Genomic DNA, 25,313 nt, shown 5'->3' on the forward strand with positions numbered 1-25,313 from the left:
TGTTCACCCTGGTCTCCTATAATTAGTGTAATTGGTCTCCGAGGATGAAAGTGAAAATTATAACCAAAAAGGAATAAAATGAAGATTGCAGAATGTTCACCTCTAGAGTTACTCAATAACCTACACAATGGATGGTGTTTGCACATGGGAGATGGCTACTTTTATCAGAGATGATGTGCTTCAATGATCTGTCAATAGAAGTCTAAAAGGGGGTGTCATAAATATAAAGGGAAGGGTAACAACCTTCCTGTATACAGTATTATAAAATCCCTCGTTGCCAGAGGCACAAAATCCTTTTACCTGTAAAGGGTTAAGAAGCTCAGGTAACCTGGCTGGCACCTGACCAAAAGGACCAATAAGGGGACAAGATACTTTCAAATCTGGGCGGGAGGGTGAGAGGGGAGAAGGTTTTGGTCTGTCTGTTCTGAGTGCTTGCCGGACACAGATCAAGGAAGCAAGCAATCCAACTCCATTAGAATCAGAAAGTACTTGCAAGGCAATGCGTTAGCTTATTTTTGTTTTGGCTTGTGATTTTCTCTGTGCTGAGAGGAAGGTGTATTCCTGGTTTTCTTTTTGTAACTTTAAAGTTTGGCCTAGAGGGAAATCCTCTGTGTTTTGAATCTGATTGTCCTGTAAAATTACCTTCCATCCTGATTTTACGGAGGTGCTTCTTTTACTTTTTCTTTCTTTATAATAAAGTTCTGTTTTTTAAGAATCCGATTGGGTTTTTAGTGTCTTACAATCCCAAGGGTCTGGTTTGTGCTCACCTTGTTTATTTTTCAAGCCTCCCCAGGAAAGGGGGTGTAGGCTTGTGGGGATATTTTGTGGGAATAGGAACTCCAAGTCGTCCTTTCCCTGATTCTTTGTCTAAATCACTCGGTGGTGGCAGCATACCTCAGTCCTAGGACAAATAGAGATTTGTGCCTTCGGGAAGTTTTTAACCTAAGCTGGTAAGAATAAGCTTAGGGGATCTTTCATGCGGGTCCCCACATCTGTACCCTAGAGTTCAGAGTTGGGAGGGAACCCTGACGAAGATTAGAAGTCTAAAAGGAAGTCTGTTAGAACGGGAAGGTCACATCCCTAAAAAAAATATTGTAGCGGGTAGTGGAGGATCTATCTGCTGTTTCTTGAACCTTGTAGTGCCCTTACATTTTTTGTCTCCCTCTTGAGAGGAGATCATTCCTGAATGTGTTGGATACACTGACAATATCTGTGTGAATTGATATGATGTAAAGTTGGAATGAGAAGGGGTATTTGTCCATTGATTTTTAATAATGAAAGACAATGATACACATCCTAAACTATATTCAGACGGCTAGTGTAGGTCAGATGTTTTTCACTGCTGTTAATATTCATGTTAATAAGAAAACATGGTAAGATTATTTCATGAGCTTTTGATTTGGTGAATTGTATTGCTTGTGAAAGTTAAGACTGGTATCACACGCTTGAGCCTGCCGTTGTATGTGCAGGGCATACACAAACTCCCCTTTATAGCTGTGTCAATGTATTTAAGTCTGCAGTGCCCCTGCTGTTCCGGTCTGTGGCTGTCTAGAGTAAAGGCGCAATTTCACTGTAGTTTGATCACCTAGACAAGTGTTTATAAAATCACATTTATTTTAAAAGTGATTTACATCAGATTTAAGACCAAATGGAACAAAGCTTGGTCCCTGGCAGATTTTTTTTTTTTCTCGGCTGCTATGCCTGCTTTTTTGTTCTGCAGTTATGCTCTCATAGGTGGAGCTGGTAGAGGGAGGGGAGGCTGGAAGTAGTTGGGCAAAGAGACTGGGACTGGGAGCTGGTGAGGGAAATGGGGATGGAGAACAGAATAGGCAGCTATTTGGCTTGGGGAGTGATCAGTGCAATTAGATGAGGAGCTGTGTGGGGAGACTGAGACTAGAAAAGAGTGTGGGGAAGTGGAGGCAGAGGGAGGAGAGAAGCAGGGTGTGAGGGAAGAACTGGAACTGGCTAGGCAAAGAAACTGGGCAAGGAGCCATGGAAGGGGTAGACTGGGGCAAGGAGTTGGGTGGGGGAGGAGGATTAATTGAGGGTCTCAGAAAGAGAGATTAAGACTGGGAATCAGTGGGGGAGAGGGAGAGACAGGAGGTAGGAAAGGGGAACTGGGACTGGGTGGGCAAGGAGACTGGGATTGCATGTGGGAAAGGGGAGAGATTGGGAGTGGAGGGGGAGATTGGGACTTGGACACCAAACCCAAAGGGGAAGACTAGGACTAGGTAGGCAAGGAGAATAGGACTGGAACAAGGAGCCAGGGGTGGGGAAGATACAGGACTGGGATAGATTGGAAGAGATGTTGACAGTTTAGGGGGAATGGGCAAAAGAGTCTGTGCCCACTAGAGAACATTCCTGTCCAGAGATGGAACAGAACCCAAGATTCCTGAGTCTCACCATTCTTTTTTTGACAGCAAATATCTTTGAAACCCACTAGTGAGGTGTATGCCTCATCCCCTTCTAGTACTAGTTCACACAGAGGATGACAACGTACTACTTCTATCAGTTATACCATTACCTCCAGTGCAGAAGACTGGTTGGAGGATCTAAAGGTTCCAACTCTGTTGATGATCCATGTGGGTGTTGGTATGATGCCACATGATGAAATATCTGGTTTTTCAGTTTGCTTTTTAAAAAAAAATATAGGAAATCACACACAAACAAAACTGTACTACACAATCCTGATTTAGCCCCAGAGCTGGTCCACCTGTGCATTGAATGAGGCAGGGTTCCTGTGGGAAAAGTAGTTTGTGATCAAATAATGGAAGACTGTATCATAATGTATATGTACAGGAGGGTTGAATTAAGGTTTCACAGGTAACCTTAATTGTGGCATTTCCTAACATCTTGCACCCATAATAGTGTTCTTTTGCTGTAGATTTTTGTATGTAAGCTATATACACTATGATAATGGAGATGCTGCTGTATGATGATATGCAGATTCGAATAACGAAGTAATTTCTGAAGTTAAACCCCATTTGATTTTATGCATTCTTCTATTTTTCCTAGTTTTTAATTTTACTGATAGCAGGCCCACATCCTTCCTCAATCGTTTCAGAAAAAAATGTCTTATCTACTTCAATGGGAGTTTGAGTAAAGACTTCAGGCTTGGTGCCTTGGAGCCTGCATAATAACCTTCAACTGACTGCATGCTCTGTTGTGGGCAGCATTCGTTATACTGGGGAAGGGTTCACTGATATGATACATGTTATGCTTTTCCACAAAAAATTGTACTATACATTTTCCAAATTGCAAAACTCTTTGTTTAAATAGTGTGTAACTCATTAAAACAAACAGGCTTCTGTAGTCAAACATGATATTTATTATCAGAGTATTAAGTATGTCATTATCTTTAATGAAGCAGACACATTTATAATGTTGTGTTCTTTGAGGTGATGGTTCAGTAGCACTGGTTTGAACCAAGTCTTATGGATCTGATCCAGTAAGGATCAGAGGGATATTTAATAAGAGCGGAGTGTATGCATGCCTGCTAAGGGCCAGGTTCTATATGAACATTCCTCCCAATGTAATGTACCTCAGTCCTGGCCTGGAAAACTGCTGAGTTTCAATTTTGGCTGTGTTTCACACTCCTTTTGTAATTGGGCTAATCTGCATGGTGATTTTTTTCTGAAGTGTACAAATTAGAGCTCAGAAAGGATTTGAGCCTACAGGATGCTGATCACTCTTGCCCTGATCCAGTGAAGCATTTCTTTAAGTGTTTGGGTAATCCCATTGACTTCAATGTGGACTACTTGTGATCTTTAACTTAAATACATATTTAAGTGCTTATTCATAGACTCATAGATTATAAGTCCAGAAGGGTCCATTGTGATCAAATAGTCTGATGTTCTGCTTAACACAGGCTGTGAACTGCATCCATAAATTTGTTCATCAAGTGCCTACCTTTTGTTTAAACTATAGTATATCCTTTTTGAAAGACTTCCAGGCTCTTGATCTAAAGACTTCAAGTGATGAAAAATCCACCACATCCCAAGCAAGTTGTTCAAGTGGTTAATTACCCTTGCTGTTTAAAAATAAAAATAAAAAATTGTGCCTTGTTTCTACTCAGCATCCAACCATTGGACTTGTTGTCCCTTTTTCTGCTGGATTAAAGACTTCTCTGCTATCAGAAATCTCGTTCACATATAGCGACTTTTAGACCATAATCAAGTTACCTCTTAAACTTTCCTTGTATGAACTAACAACATAGAGCTTCCTACATTCTCTCATTATAAGGCATGTTTTCCAGATCTTGAATCATTCTTGTAGCTCTTTTCTGACCCCTTTCCAGTTTTTCAACATCCTTTTTGAGTGTAGACTCTAGAACGGGACTTGGTTTTCCAGAAAGCATTTCAACACCCTACTCCCTACTTCATATCCTCCTAAGGATATGGCATCTAAGGATCCCATTTGTCGTCTTAGCTACAGCACTGCACTGGAGCTCTTGTTTCAGGAGAAACTACCATTTTCTTAAGGCCTTTTCAGGGTCACTGCATTCCAGGATGCTGCCTCCAATTTTGTAAATCTGATACACATTCTTTATTACTAGGTAGTATGGCCTTGTGTTAGAATGAGAGCCGATGTAGAATCACCACTAGTTGGTTGCAATAATTTTTATGTTAGAAAGTTATTGTCTAAAATTTTTAGAAACTCTGAGTATCTTTTACTAGTGGCAGCCTGAGCCCTCTGGTATGTGTCCTGAAACCTCCCTCCCCCCATGATAACACAAGTTTTGTTTCTCCACATTATAGATAGATGTTTAAGGAGCTACTCATCGTATTCTCTTGTTTGATTTGATGATCTGTAATAGATCCACCCCCATTGCCCTAGCTTGTGATTTATCACTTAGAAAATTGATCCGTAAGCATTCCGGGTTCTGTTCTTCTGATGTGTTGATACTCAAATAAAGGTATCTTTGATATAGAGCGGCACCCCTCCCTGCTTTGCAGGATCAAGCATTCAATGTATTCCCAGTTGTAACCTCAGGCGGGATTTTAACCCAGATAGCTAATGCACTAATTGATGATAACAACTATGCCTGATAAACAAATGTTTGCTGCATTTTTTTCTTACAGACAATGCTACAGCAATTAAACAGTTCCGCTACAGGATTATCATTCAGAATGCTGCCAATGGGGGACAGGACTGCCCAGACACCTTGTATGAAGAAAGAGAATGTGAAGATATTCCTGTCTGTCCAGTTTACAGGTTCTGTAAATAGTCAGCTAAGAATCTCTGACATTGGGTTTCTAGTTCTCCAGAAATACATTTTATATTTTAATCATGTGCAATTTATTTAATAATTTTCATCACAAAAAATACCAAATAAATATTAGCTCTGTATAAACAAAAAATGCATTTTAGTAGAACTAATGTGTGATTTCACCAAAATGAGCCTCAGTGTAAACACCATCCTAAAAAGGCAACCTTTGGTTTTAAACATGTGTGAAGATGCCATGAGAAAACAAACACACCCTGAATGTATTTTAAATATCAGTTTAATCTAATGTGGGATTACAACCACTAAACTACCTTAAAAAGAAAAGGAGGATTTGTGGCACCTTAGAGACTAACAAATTTATTTGAGCATAAGCTTTCGTGAGCTACAGCTCACTTCATCGGATGCATTCAGTGGAAAATACAGTGGGGAGATTTATATACACACAGATTTATATACAGTGTGTTACCATACACACTGTAATGAGAGTGATCAGGTAAGGTGAGCTATTACCAGCGGAGGTGGGTGGGGAACCTTTTGTAGTGATAATTAAGGTGGGCCATTTCCAGCAGCTGACAAGAACATCTGAGGAACAGTGGCGGGGGAGGGGAAGAGGGGGAATAAACATGGGGAAATAGTTTTACTTTGTGTAATGACCCACTCCCAGTCTTTATTCAAGCCTAAGTTAATTGTATCCAGTTTGCAAATTAATTCCAATTTAGGAGTCTCTCGTTGGAGTCTGTTTTTGACTTAATGATAATTGAATGGTTATTGCAGATACTCCACCTTCTTCTCTGCAGGTGCACACAGCTCACTGATTGTTATGTAGTTTTTAGTTTCTGAGTAGACAATTAGCACAATGAAGGAAAGTATTTACCACTGTTCAGTAAAATTCTGTGGCCATGTGTGATGGTTTGGGTCACAGAAACCCCCTTGGGACTGCCACTTGATGTGCTGAGACTACTCTAAGCCCATTTTCCCTGGCAGCTTGGGACTTCAGGACCCTGCCTGGTTGTGCCAGACACGCCAACCTGCTACAAACGCAGACCCAGGTCTGAACCATGTCCCCCAAAAGCTGCAGGCTTAACTGAAAACAGCTTAAGAAGTGCTCCTGTCTCCAACACCCAGATACCCAGTTCCCAATGGGGTCCAAACCCCAAATAAATCCCTTTTACTCTGTATAAAGCTTATACAGGGCAAACTCATGAATTGTTCACCCTCTATAACACTGATAGAGAAAGATACACAGCTGATTGCTCCCCCAGGTATTAATACTTGCTCTGGGTTAATTAATAAGTAAAAAGTGATTTTATTAAATATAAAAAGTAGGATTTAAGTGGTTCCAAGTAATAACAGACAGAACAAGGTAAATTACCAAGCAAAATAAAACAAAAACACACAAGTCTAAGCCTAATACAGTAGGAAACTAAATGCAGGTAAATCTCATCCTCAGAGATGTTCCAATAAGCTTCTTTGACAGACTAGACTCCTTCCTAGTCTGAGTCCAGTAATCACTCACACCCCCCTAGTTACTGTCCTTTGTTCCGGTTTCGTTTTCTTTCCGGCAACTCTTTGGGGTGGATAGGCTGAAGACAAAATGGAGGGGTTTCCAGGGGCTTATATAGTCTTTCTCTTCTGGGTGGAAACCCCTCTCTTCTCCTTTGTAAAATCCCCTCCACAAGATGGAGTTTTGCAGTCACCTGGGCAAGTCACATGTCTATGAATGATTCAGCTTTTTGCAGCCCGACACCATTGTTTACATGTTAGTTTGAACATTCCTAGGAAAGCTTTTCATGTGGATTGGCATCTCCCACGGTCCATTGTTAGCTAAGTACTCTCAATTTTTCGCATAACTCCTTCACACTGTGTTGACCAAATCTGCCTTATGTGCTTCCTACAGCAAACACTTGAAATACAAGCATAGAGCCAATGCTCATAACTTCAGATATAAAAATGATACATGCATACAAACAGGATGAATACATTAGGTAGAACATAACCTTTGCAAAGATATATTACATGGCATATCTAGCATAAAACATAATCCATTTATGTCATATTTACACTCATAAGCATATTTCTATAAAGCATTATGGGGTGCAACATCACACCATGTCTTATACAAGTATTAATAAAAAGAGATCCATTATATCTTTTTGTGCAAACTTCTGCTTCTCAGATCACAACATTACAATGTACTTAAAAAGAGTAAAAATGCATGTAGCGACAAAGCTGCACACTACAGTAGACAGATTCTAGAAGACAGATTCTGCAAAGTATTAAACGCATGAATAAGGGTTTCCAGGAGAGGACTCTGATCCAGACGTTACTAATGTCAATTATAAGATTCCCATTGATTTCAGTAGACTTTGAAAAAGGCACTAAGACTGAAAATAAGAAAAGAACAAAGAAGGAAGATTGGAGGCTCATGTAGATTTCATACGAGTTTAATCTTAAATCGGACCTTAAGTTTGTAAAGCTTGTTTGAGGGAAAATTACAACATTCATGTAAATTTTTTTTTACCCATAAATTACTGATATGTACCATCAACCTTCACTCCAGCATAATTTTTTTTTTGGGTCAGGGAATATTAATTTGCTTCAATGCTGTCTTCACTTCCAAGCAACCATAACACTCCATAACTCTTTGTTTATTATCATAGATGGAAGACCCATAAATGGAGTCACTGTGTATTGGTGCCAGATTCTGTGAGACAGGGCATATTGGGAATCAATGAAGCATGTGGCCGTGGTTTGCAGTCGAGGGGTAAGCCTTTTTTTCCCCTCCCCCAGAAAGTTGAATCTAAGATTTTCATTAATTCTCTCTTATTGATAGACTGTAGTATATTTTATGTGCTTTCCATAGTTTGAAAAGTATATTTAATACAGAAAATTCACATTATTTTCATAGAGAATCCTTTGCTTTACTGATGTTGATGAGCAGACAGTGTAAATTGCCAGCTGTTAAATCCCCATGTTTTGCTTAAAGATTCTGAAGGAGATTGCGACATGATACAATAGTAACTTCCCTTGGCCACATAACTCAGAGACAGATTTTGAAACAGTACAAATCTCTGGATTCAACAAAGGAAATAGATGTAGCACCATTCAGAAAATGTATGCACGCATTATATTAACTACAGCTTTTCAAGAAAGCATTTCCCAGGCTTGGGAACCTTTGCAGAAACAGGCTGTACATCGAATACTGATTTAACACTGTGGGGATGATGAGTTTAAAAGAGCGTAGAATGAAATCCTGGGCTAGAAAAATATCAACATGAAAAAGCTTTGCTCTGTGCTCAGAAGGCCTGGGGCAGATGAATGGAATCCTCGGAGCCTACCTGGTGTATATGCCCAAAGAGCTGCTTAACAGCCAGTACTACATTGTCCAAAGGGGAGTTGACATTTCAGCCCATTGTTCCTTCTCTATGTATTGTTTTGGGTGAGTGGTACAATTTGCTTCATCTTCAGCACTCTTTCTTCCTCACCCTGGCACTCTCGTTCCAAATCAGGTGTGGATCTGTACTCCAGGGTACCCAGGAAGCTGTAGAAACTCCGTTCATGTCCTCTCTGCTTCCTAGTTCAACACTTGGGCGTGTGTTGCAATTTGCTACATGTGAGGCTTTCCATGACCATGTAGATGTCTAATAAGTTTAACCTTTGTGGTTTAGGGCAGAAATAAACAGAATTTGCTGGGTATTTTGTATTGTACTGACTCTAGAAATGGTTGGTATTACTAATTTGATCAAATGTGTGCAGTGGAGAGTAGAACTTGTTAGAATCTGTACTCTTTTACACATGGCAATTTGGAAACAAAGCAATTGGAGCTACTAGGTTTTAAAATAAAATGCTTGAAGGAGGGGCCTGCTGAGTCTGGGGTGCAAAAAGGGCAGTACACTCAACTTTCAGAGGTGGTGGAAATGACATCTTTAAGGTAACCTTCTTTTGCTAGTTAAAAGTAAAATAGATGTGTTGTGGAAAGAGGTACATTTCAAAGCATTCTTCTGCGGGTGACAAAAGCCAGAAGAGGAAATGCTGTCTTATATCTAGGCTTGGAAGAAAACATTTGATATTTTCCATCTATTTTTTTAAAATAATTTCTGATGCAAGTATCAATGTTTATTTTTAAGCATTTATTTCTAGTTTTATCTTACAGTTTTTACAGTTGTGCAAAATTATGGGTTTTAAGCATTTTAAAATGTATCTACTTAATTTTCATAGCTGCAGGAAATTACAAGACAGTAATTATTTAATGACAGTACATGTTGAGATTCAAAAAGTTATAAAGCTTCAGCTGTTAAAACACGTCAACATCGCATGTCAAAATGTACAGAGTAAACGTCCTTACATGAAACGCTACATTCTCTAGCAGCATTTTTCTTTGCCTATCTGTAAATTTGGATGATTATTGAAGGAATTTTTTTTGTCAGTTGTGAGTGAATGGTGAAATCAACTTTTACTGACATTTATTGAGAAAAATCTCATCTTTTTATACATTTACCTTATTTTGATTATCAATAATTTACATGGGGGTGGATTTTCAATGGGACTATTTGAGATGTAAAGTACTGGTCAATGTGGGAGAGAGTGTCAGACTCTGACCGTCAATGGTTAAGCATTTGGACAGTATAAAGATCCAATTATATTGAGAGTGTGAGTGCAAAATCTGGAATGATTCCTCCATAGTGGCTAAGAGATTTGACTGTTCTCAGTCAGCTGAGAAATCAATAAAAAATTTAACTAAATATTATTTTTATTGGGAAAACCTTATTCTTTGGGTATCTTAAGCTACAAGTAACGTGACATAACAATTTACTCCTTTATAGGATTAGATTTTTTTTTTAAAGATAAACTACATTTGTTGCATAATCTGGGAACAAAGGAAAGGAAAGTGAAGCCCTGCTAGTGTGTGGGCTGCAAATGGAAGAAAAAGTGGTGTTTTTTAAATTGGTATTGAAAACTGAAAATATAGTTGACTACAAGGTTTTGACCACGTGACCTTTGGTGGGAGGTTTCCAAAGAGGGCTCAATAAATTGAAGTGTCGTCCCCATATTTATTTCCCATTCTCTGTGTGAACTGAAGATAATCTTTGCATTCTAACAGTGCACAAACTTTCTGTGAACTTCACTACCAAATTTCAAAGCATATTAAAAAAGTACAGTACTTGCTTTTGCTCTGGGAAAAGCTCTCATACTTTAAAATAGAGGGCTTTTTGCTTTGTACCTCAGGAAGTAAAATCCTAAACCCAGGGAAGGAATCTGATAACATGGTGGGGTTAAGCAAAGTGTTGCTGATAAAATATCAGAATCCAATCAGATCTAATTTTCTCTAATTTTCCATAGCTTTGCTCTTTTATCTCTAGTTTTCATAACAGCTTCTTAATCCTGTGATATGCTAGAGCCAAACTGTTATGCATTACTGGTTGGCAGAGCCATTGGGAATGAGTGAGGTTTGCAGGAAAGTGAATTTTGGGGTGGGATCAATGTAAGGAGAATCTTTGCATGTTTCCTGCACGCCTGGGGTGCAGTGCTCTGTCACACTGGGCCTCTCCCCTGGTTTCTGCTCCCACTGCTGCTAAGAGGGAAGGCGCCAGCTTGTCAGTACTCCTGTAGCTTAGCTACCAAAGGGAAGGGAAACCCAGTGGGAAGTCTCCCTCTGGTGGGAAAACCTTTAGAAAAAGCTGCTGCTTCTGTCCTGCTGCCTTACTCTGCTGCTTCCTGTTCACTTCCACAGCGGCAGGGACACGTACAGGTGGCAGCCGCAGCTGCAGAAAGGGGACGCCCCCTCATTTGTACCTCTTCCCTCAGCAGCAAGGAAGTCACCCGTTTTGGAGCTCCTGAAGTTGAACTTGGACAAGTGTCCATAAGTATTTAGACGTCTGACCCCAGCCTCACTTCAGCAAACAACATTCATGGAGGCTGTCGAACTCTAGCATCAAGGGGTTGTAGAGCACAGGTATATCTTGACCTGCTACATTCAGATTCCCCAGGCCTGAGTCCACATACCAAATAGCAGCACCACGCTTCCCACTGGTTAGGTTCCTTACAGCAGCTATAGAGGAGAGGCCAAATTTTTAAAGTTGAAGTAGTTTGCATGACATTGCAGCATATTTAGCCAAGATGTACTTATGCTCCAAAGAATGCTTATCTGAATTTCTTTCATCTCTCTTTTCCTGTCTAAGTAACGCTAATTATCCTTTTGCCAGTAGAGAGAAGCGGTCTCAACACATATTAGAGCATCAGTTTGCAAAAACTTTCCAATTTGCTGCCCAGGCCCTGCTGTCTATATCCTGCCTTGATAAGAGGATTTCAGTCTTCAGGGCTGTCAGACCTGGCAAATTACAGAAGCAATAAATGCATACCAATTATGTGTAATAAAATAAGCAAAAATCATTTTAAAAAGACATATTTATATTTAACTCCTCTTTCCCTGCCCCAGTATTTTATAGCGCTCAAACTTCCATTCCCATCTCTGGAGCAGATTCTGATATTCTTACATATGTTGTATAACACCTTACTCCATGAACGGTCTCAGTGAAATCACTTCTGGAGACAGATGCTACTCACCATGAGTAAGAACATTAGAATCTGGCTCTGATTAATTTACAGTAAAGCCAGACATTTGGCAATCTTCTATACCCTATATATATTTGCACGTTTAATGATTGTTTATTTAGTAGTTATAACAATTTATAATAAGGTGTGGTTAAGCTACCTATAATGTGGTATTGCTTTGTTAAATAACAAATCTTTTATTCATATCCCATACATTGTCTTCTATAGAGTGATTTAGTTACAATAGAAAATGTCAGGGAGGTAGGGAAAAACAGTTTGCTATACCTAAAGCTAAAAAAAAATGTACTTGTCATTTAAACTTCATTAAGAAATGATTTGCAAGAAGCCCCCTGAGATAGGGCATTTCAGAAGGAAATGGGTTAGGGACTTTACTGTTACTTGACAGTGACATAGACAACATTTCCAAGAATAAATGAAGAGCTCTACAAGATTTTGTTTTGCTGTATAACTGTCACTTCGCTCGACAAGTGACTAATTTATTAGAAAGTGTCAAGACTGAGAAAATTGCTTCTGCTTTTGATGCCCTTCAATGACTTTACTGCTCTCTGATGTCTGTGATGGAGGATCCTCAAGAAATGACCTCTTACCTCAACTCTGACATAATCAAGTTGCCTTAGAAATTTAGATTGGGGCGGCAGAGTGTTGCTCATTATAAGGATTTGGTGGTATTTAATTAGTGGATGCATTACCGATATTATGAAAGCTGCTTTGAAGTCTTTTTTTCAAAAGCCATTGGATGAAGTAAATATTCATGTATGACCGACTGTAATGAGGCTCCACTTAAAAGAACTAGTCATGAAAATACAGTAGTAACAAATGTAATAAAAACAAACCATTTTCCCTGCATGGAAATAATACCTATTGCTGCATTTCACACACTGTCATATTCTAGAAGCATCATACTTTTCTCCCTTGTTTACTTCCAATCTCAGTTTTGTTTGCCATATTCTGGCAAAGCCTCTGGAGAGAAGACCACATATTCTGATCCTCCACCACCAATTACCAGAGGCTCTTCTGAAGGAAAGCAAAAACATCTCCTTAGAAAAGCCTCATTTATTGATTTAGATATTAGCAAAATAAAAGGACCCAGTGTGCAGGATTCGGAAGCCACCCTTGATTAGCTGCTGAAACCTTAATAAACAAACAAACAAAGAACTGCTCCAAGCTCCTACAGACAAGGGAAACAGTTCCCCAGGCATTCCCCCTCCCCTAGAAACTGCCCCCTTTTTTACCCCCTGACTCCACTGGACCTGAATATTAATGAAGTGTTGCAGTCATTAGTGGAGAATGCTGTAGTGGGACCCATTTATAAACTCTCAACTCATCTCAGCTGAATTACTTGCTTCCCTGCATGTGAAGCTCTCCTATCTCATTGGCCAAATTGCTGCTGCTTCTCTTAATTAAGGATGATAACTGGGGGGCGGGTACATGAAGGGCATCTGTTGGGTTTCAGAGTGGTCTGTACTTCGCATCCCACCTCCCTGAGCCAAGGAGGTCTGCATATATATAGCTTCTGTTGTAGCCACTAGGCAGAAAATGTTGATTGAGAGAGAATCAAAGTAGTGCCTCCCCTTCAAGGACTGAGCAGTCTGTCTTGCATCATTTCCAGTCTTTTTCATCTGAGGAGCAAGAGAGAAACTCTTGATCTTCTGTGTGGTTGACAATGTGTTGACAATTGGCTGCTTGGCTGTCTTCCCTCTCTCTGAAATTCTAATGGTTTGCTTACCCACCCACCATAGCAGCCTATTTGAGTACGATAATGCATAAGATGAGTTTAGAATCTGTCCCCTCACTTTCTTCAAACCACTGTTTTAACTTTGGAAGCACCTTTAGGTACCCAGTACGTTAAGAGTTAGATATAGGCCATTTCAATAAAAAGGTGGTGTTTACATGGATAATATAGAAATCAGAATCCAAGCAACATCAGACTCACTGAAGAGAATATAAGAATATTCTGTCTCTTTCAGTGCAGGTTTCACGCTCCGGCTGGTAACTTTTGTGATACCTGCAAGTATGTTGTATACACAGCTGTTTTAGACTGATGCACAGATTAAAAACTGATCATTGGATGCGGGGGGACGGACCAACAATCTGGCATTTCAGTTTCTATTGGCTGTGTGTTTAAATGTAGTGACTGTTTCAGGAAAATCTCATAGTTTAAAACATATACGGAAGTGTCTCTAGAGATATAGTTTGTAATAAAGCGTTGAAGTAAATCAGTATTCTAAAACTAAATAAGAAAGAATTATTGTATTGTCTATGAACGTAGCATTCAGAAATGTGCTCACATTCCATATACAATTTAAAGTTATCGAGTGCATTATCAAGTTGTAGCATAGTAAAGGCTATATAACTTACCATTGTTTCTATTAGAATTATTTTGTGGTAACCCAGTTATAATGAGATGTGTCATTACAATACATCAACATTGTCATTTTTGTTTTGCTTGTAAAATAATTACCAGACACTGCTTATTAGTGGTTAGGTATGTGGTTAATGTAATTGCTGATTACCTGAATGAAAAGACTTATTAATTGTAAACTTAAGCTGTCAAATACTGCAGACTGTTTTCTCACAGAACCATTGATTTCAAGATGCACATATTGGAATTCTTTACAGTTGGTTGGTTAATGACAACGTGATAGTTTTAAGTTTATATTGAATAAGTTTAGGGCAGAAAATTTCACAAAAATACTGATTCCTAATTAAATTTGACAGTGATATTATAGGTATTTGATAATATAGTCCTGTGTATAATTCTTCTGTTGTCAGTGGCTTCCCTGTAATGATTAGTGCCGTCTAAAAACTCCTTAGTTCTTAAATAAGAGCATTGGTACAATAAGGACCTTATATTGAGCGGTTCAGTGGGTGTCATAACTGTCACTGGATCTGATCATGTTTCCAGCTGGAGTTTTGCCATTAAGATGGTGCCCATAATCTTTAGTGAGTGTTAAGGTTTCCCAACACCACTCAGTGATCAAACCCTAAGGGTATGTGTACACTACGAAATTAGGTCGATTTTATAGAAGTCGATTTTTAGAAATCGATTTTATACAGTCCATTGCGTATGTCCACACTCAGCGCATTAAGTAGATGGAGTGCGTCCTCACTACCATGGCTAGCATCGACTTACAGAGCGGTAGCTATCCCACAGTTCCCGCAATCTCCGCCACCCATTGGAATTCTGGGTTAAGCTCCCAATGCCTGATGGGGCAAAAACATTGTCGCAGATGGTTTTGGGTACATGTCGTCAGTTGCCCCTCCCTCCATGAAAGCAACGGCAGAGAATCGTTTTGCGCCTTTTTTCTGCGCAGACACCATACCACGGCAAGCATGCAGCCCGCTCAGCTTAGCTCAGCTCACCGACGCTGCTGCTGTTGTGTCCTGGGTGCTGCTGGCAGCAGATGGTGCAGTAGGACTGCTAACCGTCATCATCCACCGCTTCCGCTGCAACTCTGCTCTGCTGCTATTGTCTCAATAGCGAATTTCTCCATGTTGTCTGTCATGGGCTCCCGGGTACGTGTGTTCTTCCTCGGGAAATGTGCGCGGTGCTAACCGTCGCCCTCCACCGCTCCCACTGCAACTCTGCTCTCATGAATCCACCTTGCAGGTCCTCTTGTCGTTCTCTATAAATATCTATTCTCGTGGCATCCACTGTCAGCAACCGCTTCCGCTGCAACTTTGCTCTCCTGCAGACGCCATACCATGGCAAGCATGGAGCCCGCTCAGATCACTGCGGCAGTTATGAGCATTGAAAACACCTCACGCATTATCCTGAAGTATGTACAGAACCAAAACCTGCAAAAACAGGCGAGGAGGCGATGGCAACGCGGTGACGAGAGTGATGAGGACATGGACACAGACTTCTCTCAAAGCACGTCCCAGCAATTTGGACATCCTGGTGGCAATGGGGCAGGCTCATTCCGTAGTATGCCGATTCTGGGCCTGGGTGCGAATGCATCCCAAGTCTTCAGGGCAAATTAGTCATTAAACACGCTTGCTTTTAAACCATGTATTATATTTACAGAGGTACACTCACCAGAGGTGCCTTCTCCAGCTTCATGGTCCAGGAGCCTGCCTTGGGAGTCTTGGGAAGGTATTGGCTCCAGGGTGATAAACAGTTCCTGGCTGTCGGGGAGAATGGTTTCTCCCCTTGCCTGCTGTGCACTATCCGCCTCCTCCTCCTCATCTTCCTTGTCCCCAAAATCCTCATCCCTGTTGCATGAGACTCCCCCCTTGCAGGTGACCACGGACAGGGGTAGGATAATGGTAGGGCCCCCCCCCCCAGCATTGCATGCAGCTCATCATAGAAGCGGCATGTCTGGGGCTTTGACCTGGAGCGGCCATTTGCCCCTTTGGTTTTTTGGTAGGCTTGCCTGAGCTCCTTAATTTTCACGCGGCACTGCTGCGGGTCCCTGTTGTAGCCTATGTCCATCATGCGCTTGGAGATTTTTGCAAATATTTTGGCATTTCGTCTTTTGGAATGGAGTTCTGATAGCACGGCTTTGTCTCCCCATACAGTGATCAGATCCAGTATCTCCGGTTCGGTCCATGCTAGAGCTCTTTTGTGATTCTGGGACTGCATGGTCACCTGTGCTGATGAGTTTGCCACACTGGCCAAACAAGAAATGAAATTCAAAAGTTCCCGGGACTTTTCCTGTGAACCTGGCTAGTGCATCTGAGTTGAAAGTGCTGTCCAGAGCGGTCACAATGGAACACTCTGGGATAGCTCCCGGAGGCCAATACCATCGAATTGTGTCCACACTACCCCAAATTCGACCCAGCGATGTCGATTTCAGTGCTAATGCCCTCGACAGGGAGGAGTGCAGAAATAGATTTTAAGAGCCCTTTAAGTCAACAAAAATGGCTTCGTTGTGTAGATGGGTGCAGGGTTTAATCAATCTAACACTGCTAAATTTGACCTAAACTCGTAGTGTAGAACAGGGCTAACATAGGATGCTAGGGACACCAGGGAGCCACTCAGTTTGAGAACACCAATTTTTTTTTGGTCTTCAGAGATATGCCATGAGTGGAACAATATCAGAAATGTGTATGCTTCACTGTTATCTGAACTGGTCAGCAATTGGCTGTGTGTGTGTTTGAGAGACAGATGCAGTACACAGACCAGCTGACTCTGCACAATGGTTCAGTGATATTTTGGAGCCACTGAACCGTCTTCTATCACTGAGAGGAGAAATACAGGGAGGTGCTGCCAAAACTCCTCCAAACCACAAGAAAATGGAAGAGAAAAGCACTGTTGAGACCCTCATTGCTATGAAGGTGTGTGTGTGTGTGTGTGTGTGCGTGTGGGGGGCGTGTTTTGTGTTTAGGTGGAGGGATGTGGGAATCTCTTCTGTCTTGAAAGATGGAGAACGTATAGCAACACTTCTTGGGGATCATTCCACTTCCTGAATCCCATCACCAGGAAAATATTGGACTCAGGTATCTGGCAATTGGCAAGCATGTGGGGCTTGAGTCCCACTCCCTCTGCTGTACACATTGCCTTAGGAGGAGGATAGCTAGCGCATAAACACTGATCTAGTGTGTGACAGCATCAGTGATGAGGACTTGAAAAACAAACTGGAGAAAAAAATAAGTTTGCAGGGTGAGGTCAAGAGTAGAGTCTGATGTGTGTATATTTGGGAGGAGGGGTGAAAGTCCACCCAGGATCTGGATCAACACTTTGGGGGACAGCCCTGAAATTTGCTGCCTGAGAATCTTGTTTAGTCTGAATTCTCCCACACAGGAAAGGTAAGGTTATGTTTTATGTCATCATCAAATTATTCATTAAAGTTGCATCTGATGAAGTGAGCTGTAGCTCACGAAAGCTCATGCTCTAATAAATTGGTTAGTCTCTAAGGTGCCACAAGTACTCCATTTCTTTTTGCGAATACAGACTAACACGGCTGTTACTCTGAAACCTGTCATTAAAGTTTGTGACTTGTTAAATTTGAATGAATTTTTACAAGGGTAACTGCTCTAATGTGTTGTAAATTCAAGAGACTTGTATAATTTATATTTTTGCTGGCTTGTTGTTAATAATACCATGCTTAACTACTCCTTTCCTATCATTCTCTCTTGGACCTTACCTCCCTTCCATCTTTTATTTGTACGAATGTCTTGGGATTCTGTGCCTTTTAACTGCTCTTCCCGATTAGGCCACAAGTAACCCTATCATCCCAGCCTGCCCAGTTTATCAACCTCTCCTTCTTTCTAGTGTCTCTTCTTTCACCTTTCTTTTCCTGCAATGTAGTTGCAACAAAGAAATCCTTTTTTTTTTTTTTTGCACCTAAACATAAACCCCCTAGTTATACCCAGTGGCTCACATGTAAATGAAAATGTGGTAAATTGGCCCCTTTTAAAAAATGAAACAAAACTTTAACCAAATAAATAATTATTTTGTTAAATTACATTTTATTTATGTATATATCTATGTTGATCCAAAATGATTAATAATTACAAATCTAGCACTGCAGCCAAACTCTCTGTAAGATCATGCAAATGAAACAAACGACTGTAACAGACAAACACGTGGGAAGGGAGGACAAGGATACCAGTAATAAGCTCATGTTGTTTATACAAGTTTCCTGATGGTTCCAATTTAGTAAGTAACAAAAAATCAGCTACCCCTGACTGATGCACAATAAAATGAGCATTGATTTGTAGGTGTCAGAGCAGAGTTGGTCTTGAGGAAGCATTTATAGGAAGACAGAGTAGTGGACTAATGTTGTATAACATCATAGGACATTAATACACATCAGAAAAAAACAACCATCTGTTTGAACTACAGAAGCGCTATAAAAGCACTAAAAAGTACTAAAAAAAAAAAAAAAAAAAGCTTGAAATAAATTCCATCTCTTATTGGAAGGCTGTAATTTTAACCAAACTGAAGTAATACTGCTCTGTTACAACAAAGTTGAAATTGAAATGAATGTCTACAGTTGAGAAAGACGAGAAATACTGACATATCCTTACCAGCAAGGTGCCAGTAGCGGTGCTTCTGTAATCCACGATCTTCTCTCATTTCTCTAACTACTTCTTTTCATGCAGTGAGGGTAAATTTGATAGTTTGTCAGGCACTCCGCTACTGTAGTGGAGTTATCTAAATAGCTATTGAGTGACAGAAAGAAAAGGAAGCCACCTTCTTCATTACTTCCTTTTCAGTTCTCATTTCCTGCAGATCAATTAAGTGTTAATTGAATATCATTAACCTGCACTCCCATCCAATGATACTCCCACTTTTTTATCTAGCTACTTAGTACTACTTTTCCCTCTAAATCATGAGGAGCACCTTGGACCAAATTGAAACCTTAAATGTTTCCCATAAAAGTTTTCCATCCATTGTTGTTTACCCATAGAGTGTGAAATTTCTTTATACATAGTTGGGATAGAATTTTCAACGTACCTAAGTCTCATTTCAAAAGTGACATAGGCATTTAGAAGTCTAAGTCTTATTGGCTTTTGATAACACTTAGGCCCCTAAGTCACTTAGATGCCGCTGAAAATTTGACCCTAGGCCTGATCTGCTCTTTCTGTAAATTTCTATATTATCTGTTCATGGGAAATAAGTTTCAAATCTTTAGAATATAAAATAATCCTGCATCTATAATCAAGTCCTTTCAAAATACCAACACACACACAGAGTCTAGGCATGGATTTTAATTTGGATTCAATTCTGCCAGTATCTCCTTAGTTTTTGGCAACCTTGAGATAAAATCTCACAAGGAGAAAAAAACAAGGAAGAAAGAGGAGAGGGTATTGGAAGTGAAAGGAGAGGGAGGAAGTCTTGCTAGAAAGGCTGTCACTTTTGCTCACACTGAGCTTCAGTTGTGGAATTCCACATTTGGGGGAAGAGAAAAAGAGATTTTTGAGGCAGAGAGTTGGTTTTGTAATTATGTCTATTAAAAACTTCTTGGGGTTTTGGAATGTTAGAATCAGTCCTGGGAAAATAGATTAGGGGATAGAAAGCAAGTGAGTCAATATAAGGTGCAATGGATGAAATGATTCTGAGGGATTTATGGCTGCCTCTAAGATTTTTGGCAGCTAAAACACTTAGCTTTACAGGGGAAGGGATACAAAAAACCAACCCAAATAAAATTTCTTAAAACTCACCCAAACATTTGACATAATATTTCTGTAACTCATGTGTTACAAACAGCATACATGGTGGCATGGTGTGGTACAAAGGGGTTTTATCAGCTCTAGTTGCAAATCACACCAGCATAACTCACTTGTGTTTTGCCCTATGCAGTTTTCTTCCAAGCCTATCTTACTTCTGTCTCCCTTACTCTGTGTACTAGATAGCACTGGTGGGAGAGGGGGTGCACACGCATGTGTGTATGTATAAAATTTACAGTTTGAGGTTAGGTTGTTGGAGTTGTGGTTGGAAATTAATCGTCGTCATTACTGTGCACGCTATTGATCTCCTACTGATGTGTTCTTGCAGAATAGTTTTTTCTTCACTTTGATTTTAGTTGATGGTTGATCAAAGTGAAGAAAGATTAATTATGATTTCTCATGACACGTTGTTCACAAAAGAGCTCTTTCTTAGAAAGGAAACTTTAGCAGGTATCAGAAGCAAGATATTTAGTAGTGCTGTCAGAATTCCCTTGCCTTTCTGTGTTTAGTCCAGCTTCCACCTCAAATAGTTATAGTGGTGTCAGTATTTCAGAGGCTGTCAAAGAATTGGTGTCTCCCTCTTTTATAGGTACCAGCCAATAGCAAGAGAGAACCCAGCTCATTCTAGTCATTGTCCCTTTCTGCCTCCACTAAAATCACCAAGAGGACTCTTTATAAGAATTTATCCTGACAGTAATCTGTACAGTGCTACATTTTATCCAAAGGCAATTCAGCAATCTGAAGGGGTTTTATGTAAAATAAAGATGATAAGGCCATGTCAGATAAAATTATACATATTTGATTTCCTGCAGTAACTGGCAGTTTATTCCATTCAGACAAACAAACAAGCAGGTTTTCTAACATGACGTTTTACAATACTACTTGTATCTGGAAAACAAAACTCATGTACCCAACTTAGCACTATGTACAGCTTTTATTTTCTATGTGAAAAGTCTTGATCAAGTATAAAAGTCTTTGGAAGCCAGAAGGCTTAAACACAGAAAACATATATTACAAGACATGTACCAATACGGGGATTGATAAAAGATCAAAATAATGAAGAGCAGAGCAATGGAACATCAAAAATTTCCAGGCTATGTCTTTCTGCCTTCATTAGGAAGAGGGGAGGAGGGGAAGGCGCTAGATCAATAGGAAATGGCTCAATCACCTCAGTCAACAGAGCCTTGCTATCCAGCGTGCACAATTTATAAAAACCACTAGAGCATTTCAATCATAAAAGCCCAATATGGTCTGACAGTGCACAGCTTGTCTTTAACAAGGATGCAGAAAGAGTAAAGCTCATCTTAGCTGAAGGAAACTCCTCTTTAAATTTAAAGGGAGATAGATTTTCATTTTGTCTTTCATCCCCCTGATTAAGTTCATCTCTCTTTAGTCCTCCCTGGGTTTCTTTAATCTGACCTGTAGTGTAGGTGTGCTGAGCAACTATCTATAACGGATGCCATATCTTTGGTCCTTTTAAAAATGATGGATCATCATTAAACAGAAGGTAACAGAACAATGAAAGAAGCCCGAGGAGGACCAAACTGTTCTGGGACTTACTGGGGAGAATGAGAAACATAATGAAGAGCAATGCCTTCCCCCCAAACTGAAGGCAGGTGCTGCCAGTTCTGACTTCCTCTACAGTTGTTCAGAGACACATTGTCTTCCAAAGATTTAAAGATCACAGCTACATGCTTTTCGCTCACAGGAGTTAAAACCTTATATAAAACAGAGCCTGGGACCAATCCTGCAAGCACTGTCCACCGGGAACTCCTCTGGCAGCTGATGTTGGAGCTCTGTGTGCAGAGTGTTATAACTGGGCCCAGTGCCCCACTGTTTGGACGCCAATCAGTTGGGAGTGGACCCAATTGCTGGGGTCCATGTCCTGTCAAACCAGCGGGGTCTAGGTAGAGTCTGACCATTGATTTTTACCTCTGGGTCTCTACAATACACTCCCGTGTTCCATGCTCAATGTTCAATGCTCCCCCAGAGCTTCACCTAGGCTGGGGGCATTCTGGACTTGTAGTTTAACCCCTTGGGGCAAAGGAACACAGGCTTAGAAAAGGAATTTCATACCCACAGAAACTTTACTCTTAAAAACACTGGAGAGTTACAGATCTTTGAAAACAACAAAAGTCCTGAGACACACCCTACCCTAGTCTGAGCTTACCCCGTCTGTGAAGTCTGAGGGTCACCAGTCTTTCAGGTGGGGCTGAGTCCCTCTTGCCTTCTGCAAGTCCTTCATAGGTGTGGTGATGCTCGGCACACAGCAGAACCCTACTGTTCAATAGGCCCCTGTTTCCGTGCCATGTACTCAAACTGAGACGCTCCAGTCTCACCAGTTGTGCTGGCCCCTGTGGGCTGCCGTGGAGAAAACCCATTGTTCCATGGGGGTGAGCCAGCAGTTGAAATGCAGTCGAAGCCGATGACTCCAGAGGTCAGTCTTGATGGCTTCTCAGGTAATCCTGGAAGGAGGTGTTACGCACCTTTGCTGGGCAAGGCAGCTGTTTGGAATGCAGTAGGACAGGCTGCCCTCAGGCAAGTTGAGACATGTTCAATACATAATACAAAATGCAGGTCATAATTTGATACAGACCTATTCCACTTTGTCACATAGAGCACTTAGAGAATCGGGCCCATTTTAATGCAGAATTTTGGTTATGTGAGTTTTACACACTTTTATGGAATATTACTTGGGCTGTTTTCTAGTCTATGAACATTTCAGGTCTTGCTATGACTTCTGTGGATAGTACTGGTATAAGATCGGAGGAATTGCCATACTAGGTCAGAACAATGATTCTACTAGGCCAGTATCCTGTCTCTGACAATAAGCCAATACGAAATCCTTCAGAGGAAGGTGGAAGACACCCCATTAGAAACAGTTATGCAATAACCAACACATAGGGGATGTTTCTTTCTAGTCCCCTTCTGGTTTTGGTTGGCTTAGGACCTGAAGTGTAAGGGTATATAGCCCTTAATTAGAACATCTGACAGTTACATGAGATATTATCTGTATGAATGTCTGATCGCTTTCTTTTTGTTTTTTTACGAAGTGCTTGGCCTCAATTATATTTGGTAGCAGTGAGTTCCATAGGTTAATTATGCATTGTTAAACCAAGTATTTTGTGTCAGTTTTAAATTTTTGCTGCCTCATAATTTAATTGAATGTTCCTTTGCTATGAGAAATTGAGAGGTCAATTTGCTCGCTCTCTACTCTTCAGTGTTTCATATGTCATTGTCTTCTCCCCTCTTATTCATCTCCTCTGTATTCTAAACAGTTCCAGCCTCTTCAGTGTATTGTACAGTACTGTAGTCATTCATTTATTTTGCTTTTTAGAATTTTAATGGAACCTTGTTATGTGTCTAATATCTAAAGCAGAGGTAATTGATGCCAGAATAATTCTAACTGATCATAAGATTTGTCACACATTTATGTTTGTTTACGTTTCAATTTACATTATCATGTATTTCCTAGAAAAACGGCTTTAATCAAAACTTTACCTCAAAATGGCCACTAAGAACAGCAGACCTTAAGCCTGGCCACAGATGAGGAAGTTTATGTAAAAGGATTGCTACAATTGTCATTTTCCTGATTTGAAACCGTAGAGATTTTTGCTCCAACAAGTTGCCAGAATGATTTTTCTTTCTGTTTTTATAATGATCTCACTTAAACAGGATGTACGAATTCTGGGAAATTCCAGAAATGCGAATCATAGATATGAAGGGTTTTCGCTATCTGAAAAGGTTGAAGAATTTGCATTTATGCACCTTCAGAACAAAATGCAATAGGTGGTTTATTGTTGCAGTGTGGAAGTACCAAAATTAGGGTAACTAGGCAACAGCAAAAAAACCATGAATATTCCTATGGTGAAATCCTGGCTCTGTTGAAGTCAGTGGGGTGTTAGGGATTTCACCCCTACACTTTTTTTTTAAACTGTGGGGTAAATAAACACAGAAGCTTTTATGGAAATGTGGGATTTGATTCTTAACACTATAATTTTGTTCACAGCACGCTGACAACTAGGGTCTGGGGAGGGATTTTCCTCCGGGGAGCCCTGACAAAGATTTGTTTTTGTATTTTCCCTACTTTTGTAGCGTTGATCAGGGAACATCTGTTAGGATCAATTTCTTGAGATGGGTGTGATGATGGACAGGAGAAAAGATCTGTACATTGATGGTACTTGGCCATTGCTGCCTTTATCTTCTGGGTTTAACTGTATTCTTTGTGCAGAGTTTCCAGTTTCCTTTTAGAGATTACCAAAGTGAAAATTACATGGATGCTTTCTTTGCAAGTAATGTACTTATTTATACGGGTTTTCTATTTTTTAAAATAGTGTTTTAGTGGGAACATAACCTGATATTATTAGACTAAATTTAATGCATAGACATATTTTTGAAGCTCTTCATCTGTTCATTAAGTGCCAATTCAGTTTTTTGGTAGGGAATTATTGAATTTGCTTTCTTCAGATAAGCACATACTGCTACTCTACAATACTGCTAGCACTCTAGATAATAGGCAGCATCACTCTAGTGTTGCTAACTGGTATTCCTCAGCCACAATATTTATTTAATGTGACCCCTCGCAAAGTTGCTAAATGTTTCTTGATAGCATATTCATAAAATATGAAATCGTACGTTTATGTTCTTGAAATAGCCTATTTTGTGTTTCCATCAGCAGTGTGTTTAAAGCTGAGGTTTTACAATAGTGTTTTCAATTTCAGAATAAATGAACAACCCACAGTCAACCTGCCATTCAGAAATGCTGAGAGTTTATTCTAGAATTGGCATTTTAGATCTACTGTACAGTGATGAGAGATAGGTGGAATGGTTATGGGGACCTTATCTTGCAAGTTATCAGTGGTGCCACCAAAGCATGTAGCAATACCAGCAATTGCTGTATGCATCCAAAGGTGCTCTTTTTAGTTATCCCACTTTTGGAAGTGCCATTCCTACAATGACAGAGGTTTGTCATGTCTGGCCTTGCAACACAATTAATTGAAAATACCTTTTTTAGCATTTGTATTTGTGGGAGAGATGAAGAAATGGTACCATTGTGGTATCTGGGAGGTAGGTTGTTGTCAGGGCTGGGGCATGAGCGGCCTGGCCTAAGCGTTAGTGTCAGGCATGGGCAGAGTGTCTAGGGGCCAGGAGCCTATTAGCAGGATTCAGGATAGGGTGGAATAACAGGAGATCAGAATCAAGAGAGGGCAGGGATCCAGAGTCAGGCCAAATTAGGATACCAGGAGGTCAGGATCAGGCAATGGAATCAGAGTTCCTGAACCAAAAGGTCAGGTTTGGGCAATGCCACCAGGTTCCTGCCCTCTGGTTCCAGTTACCAAGAGTCAGGCCACCAGAAAGTCAGGATCAGAAGGCTAGAATCTGGTAACACTAAACG

The 25,313-nt window shown here is 40.3% G+C and overlaps 1 protein-coding gene across 1 annotated transcript in view; it reads left to right on the plus strand.

Moving 5' to 3' along the window:
* The window catches only part of THSD7B (thrombospondin type 1 domain containing 7B), a 408,861-nt gene that overhangs the window by 196,822 nt on the left and 186,726 nt on the right, over positions 1 to 25,313 (plus strand). The window contains exons 10-11 of the mRNA XM_077830083.1: positions 5,082 to 5,214; positions 7,888 to 7,991. Of these exons, the coding sequence (XP_077686209.1) occupies positions 5,082 to 5,214; positions 7,888 to 7,991 (237 nt within the window). The remainder of the gene's footprint in view (positions 1 to 5,081; positions 5,215 to 7,887; positions 7,992 to 25,313) is intronic.

The sequence above is a fragment of the Eretmochelys imbricata genome, chromosome 11 (assembly GCF_965152235.1).
Source record: "Eretmochelys imbricata isolate rEreImb1 chromosome 11, rEreImb1.hap1, whole genome shotgun sequence".
In the NCBI taxonomy this organism is placed as follows: Eukaryota; Metazoa; Chordata; order Testudines; family Cheloniidae; genus Eretmochelys; species Eretmochelys imbricata.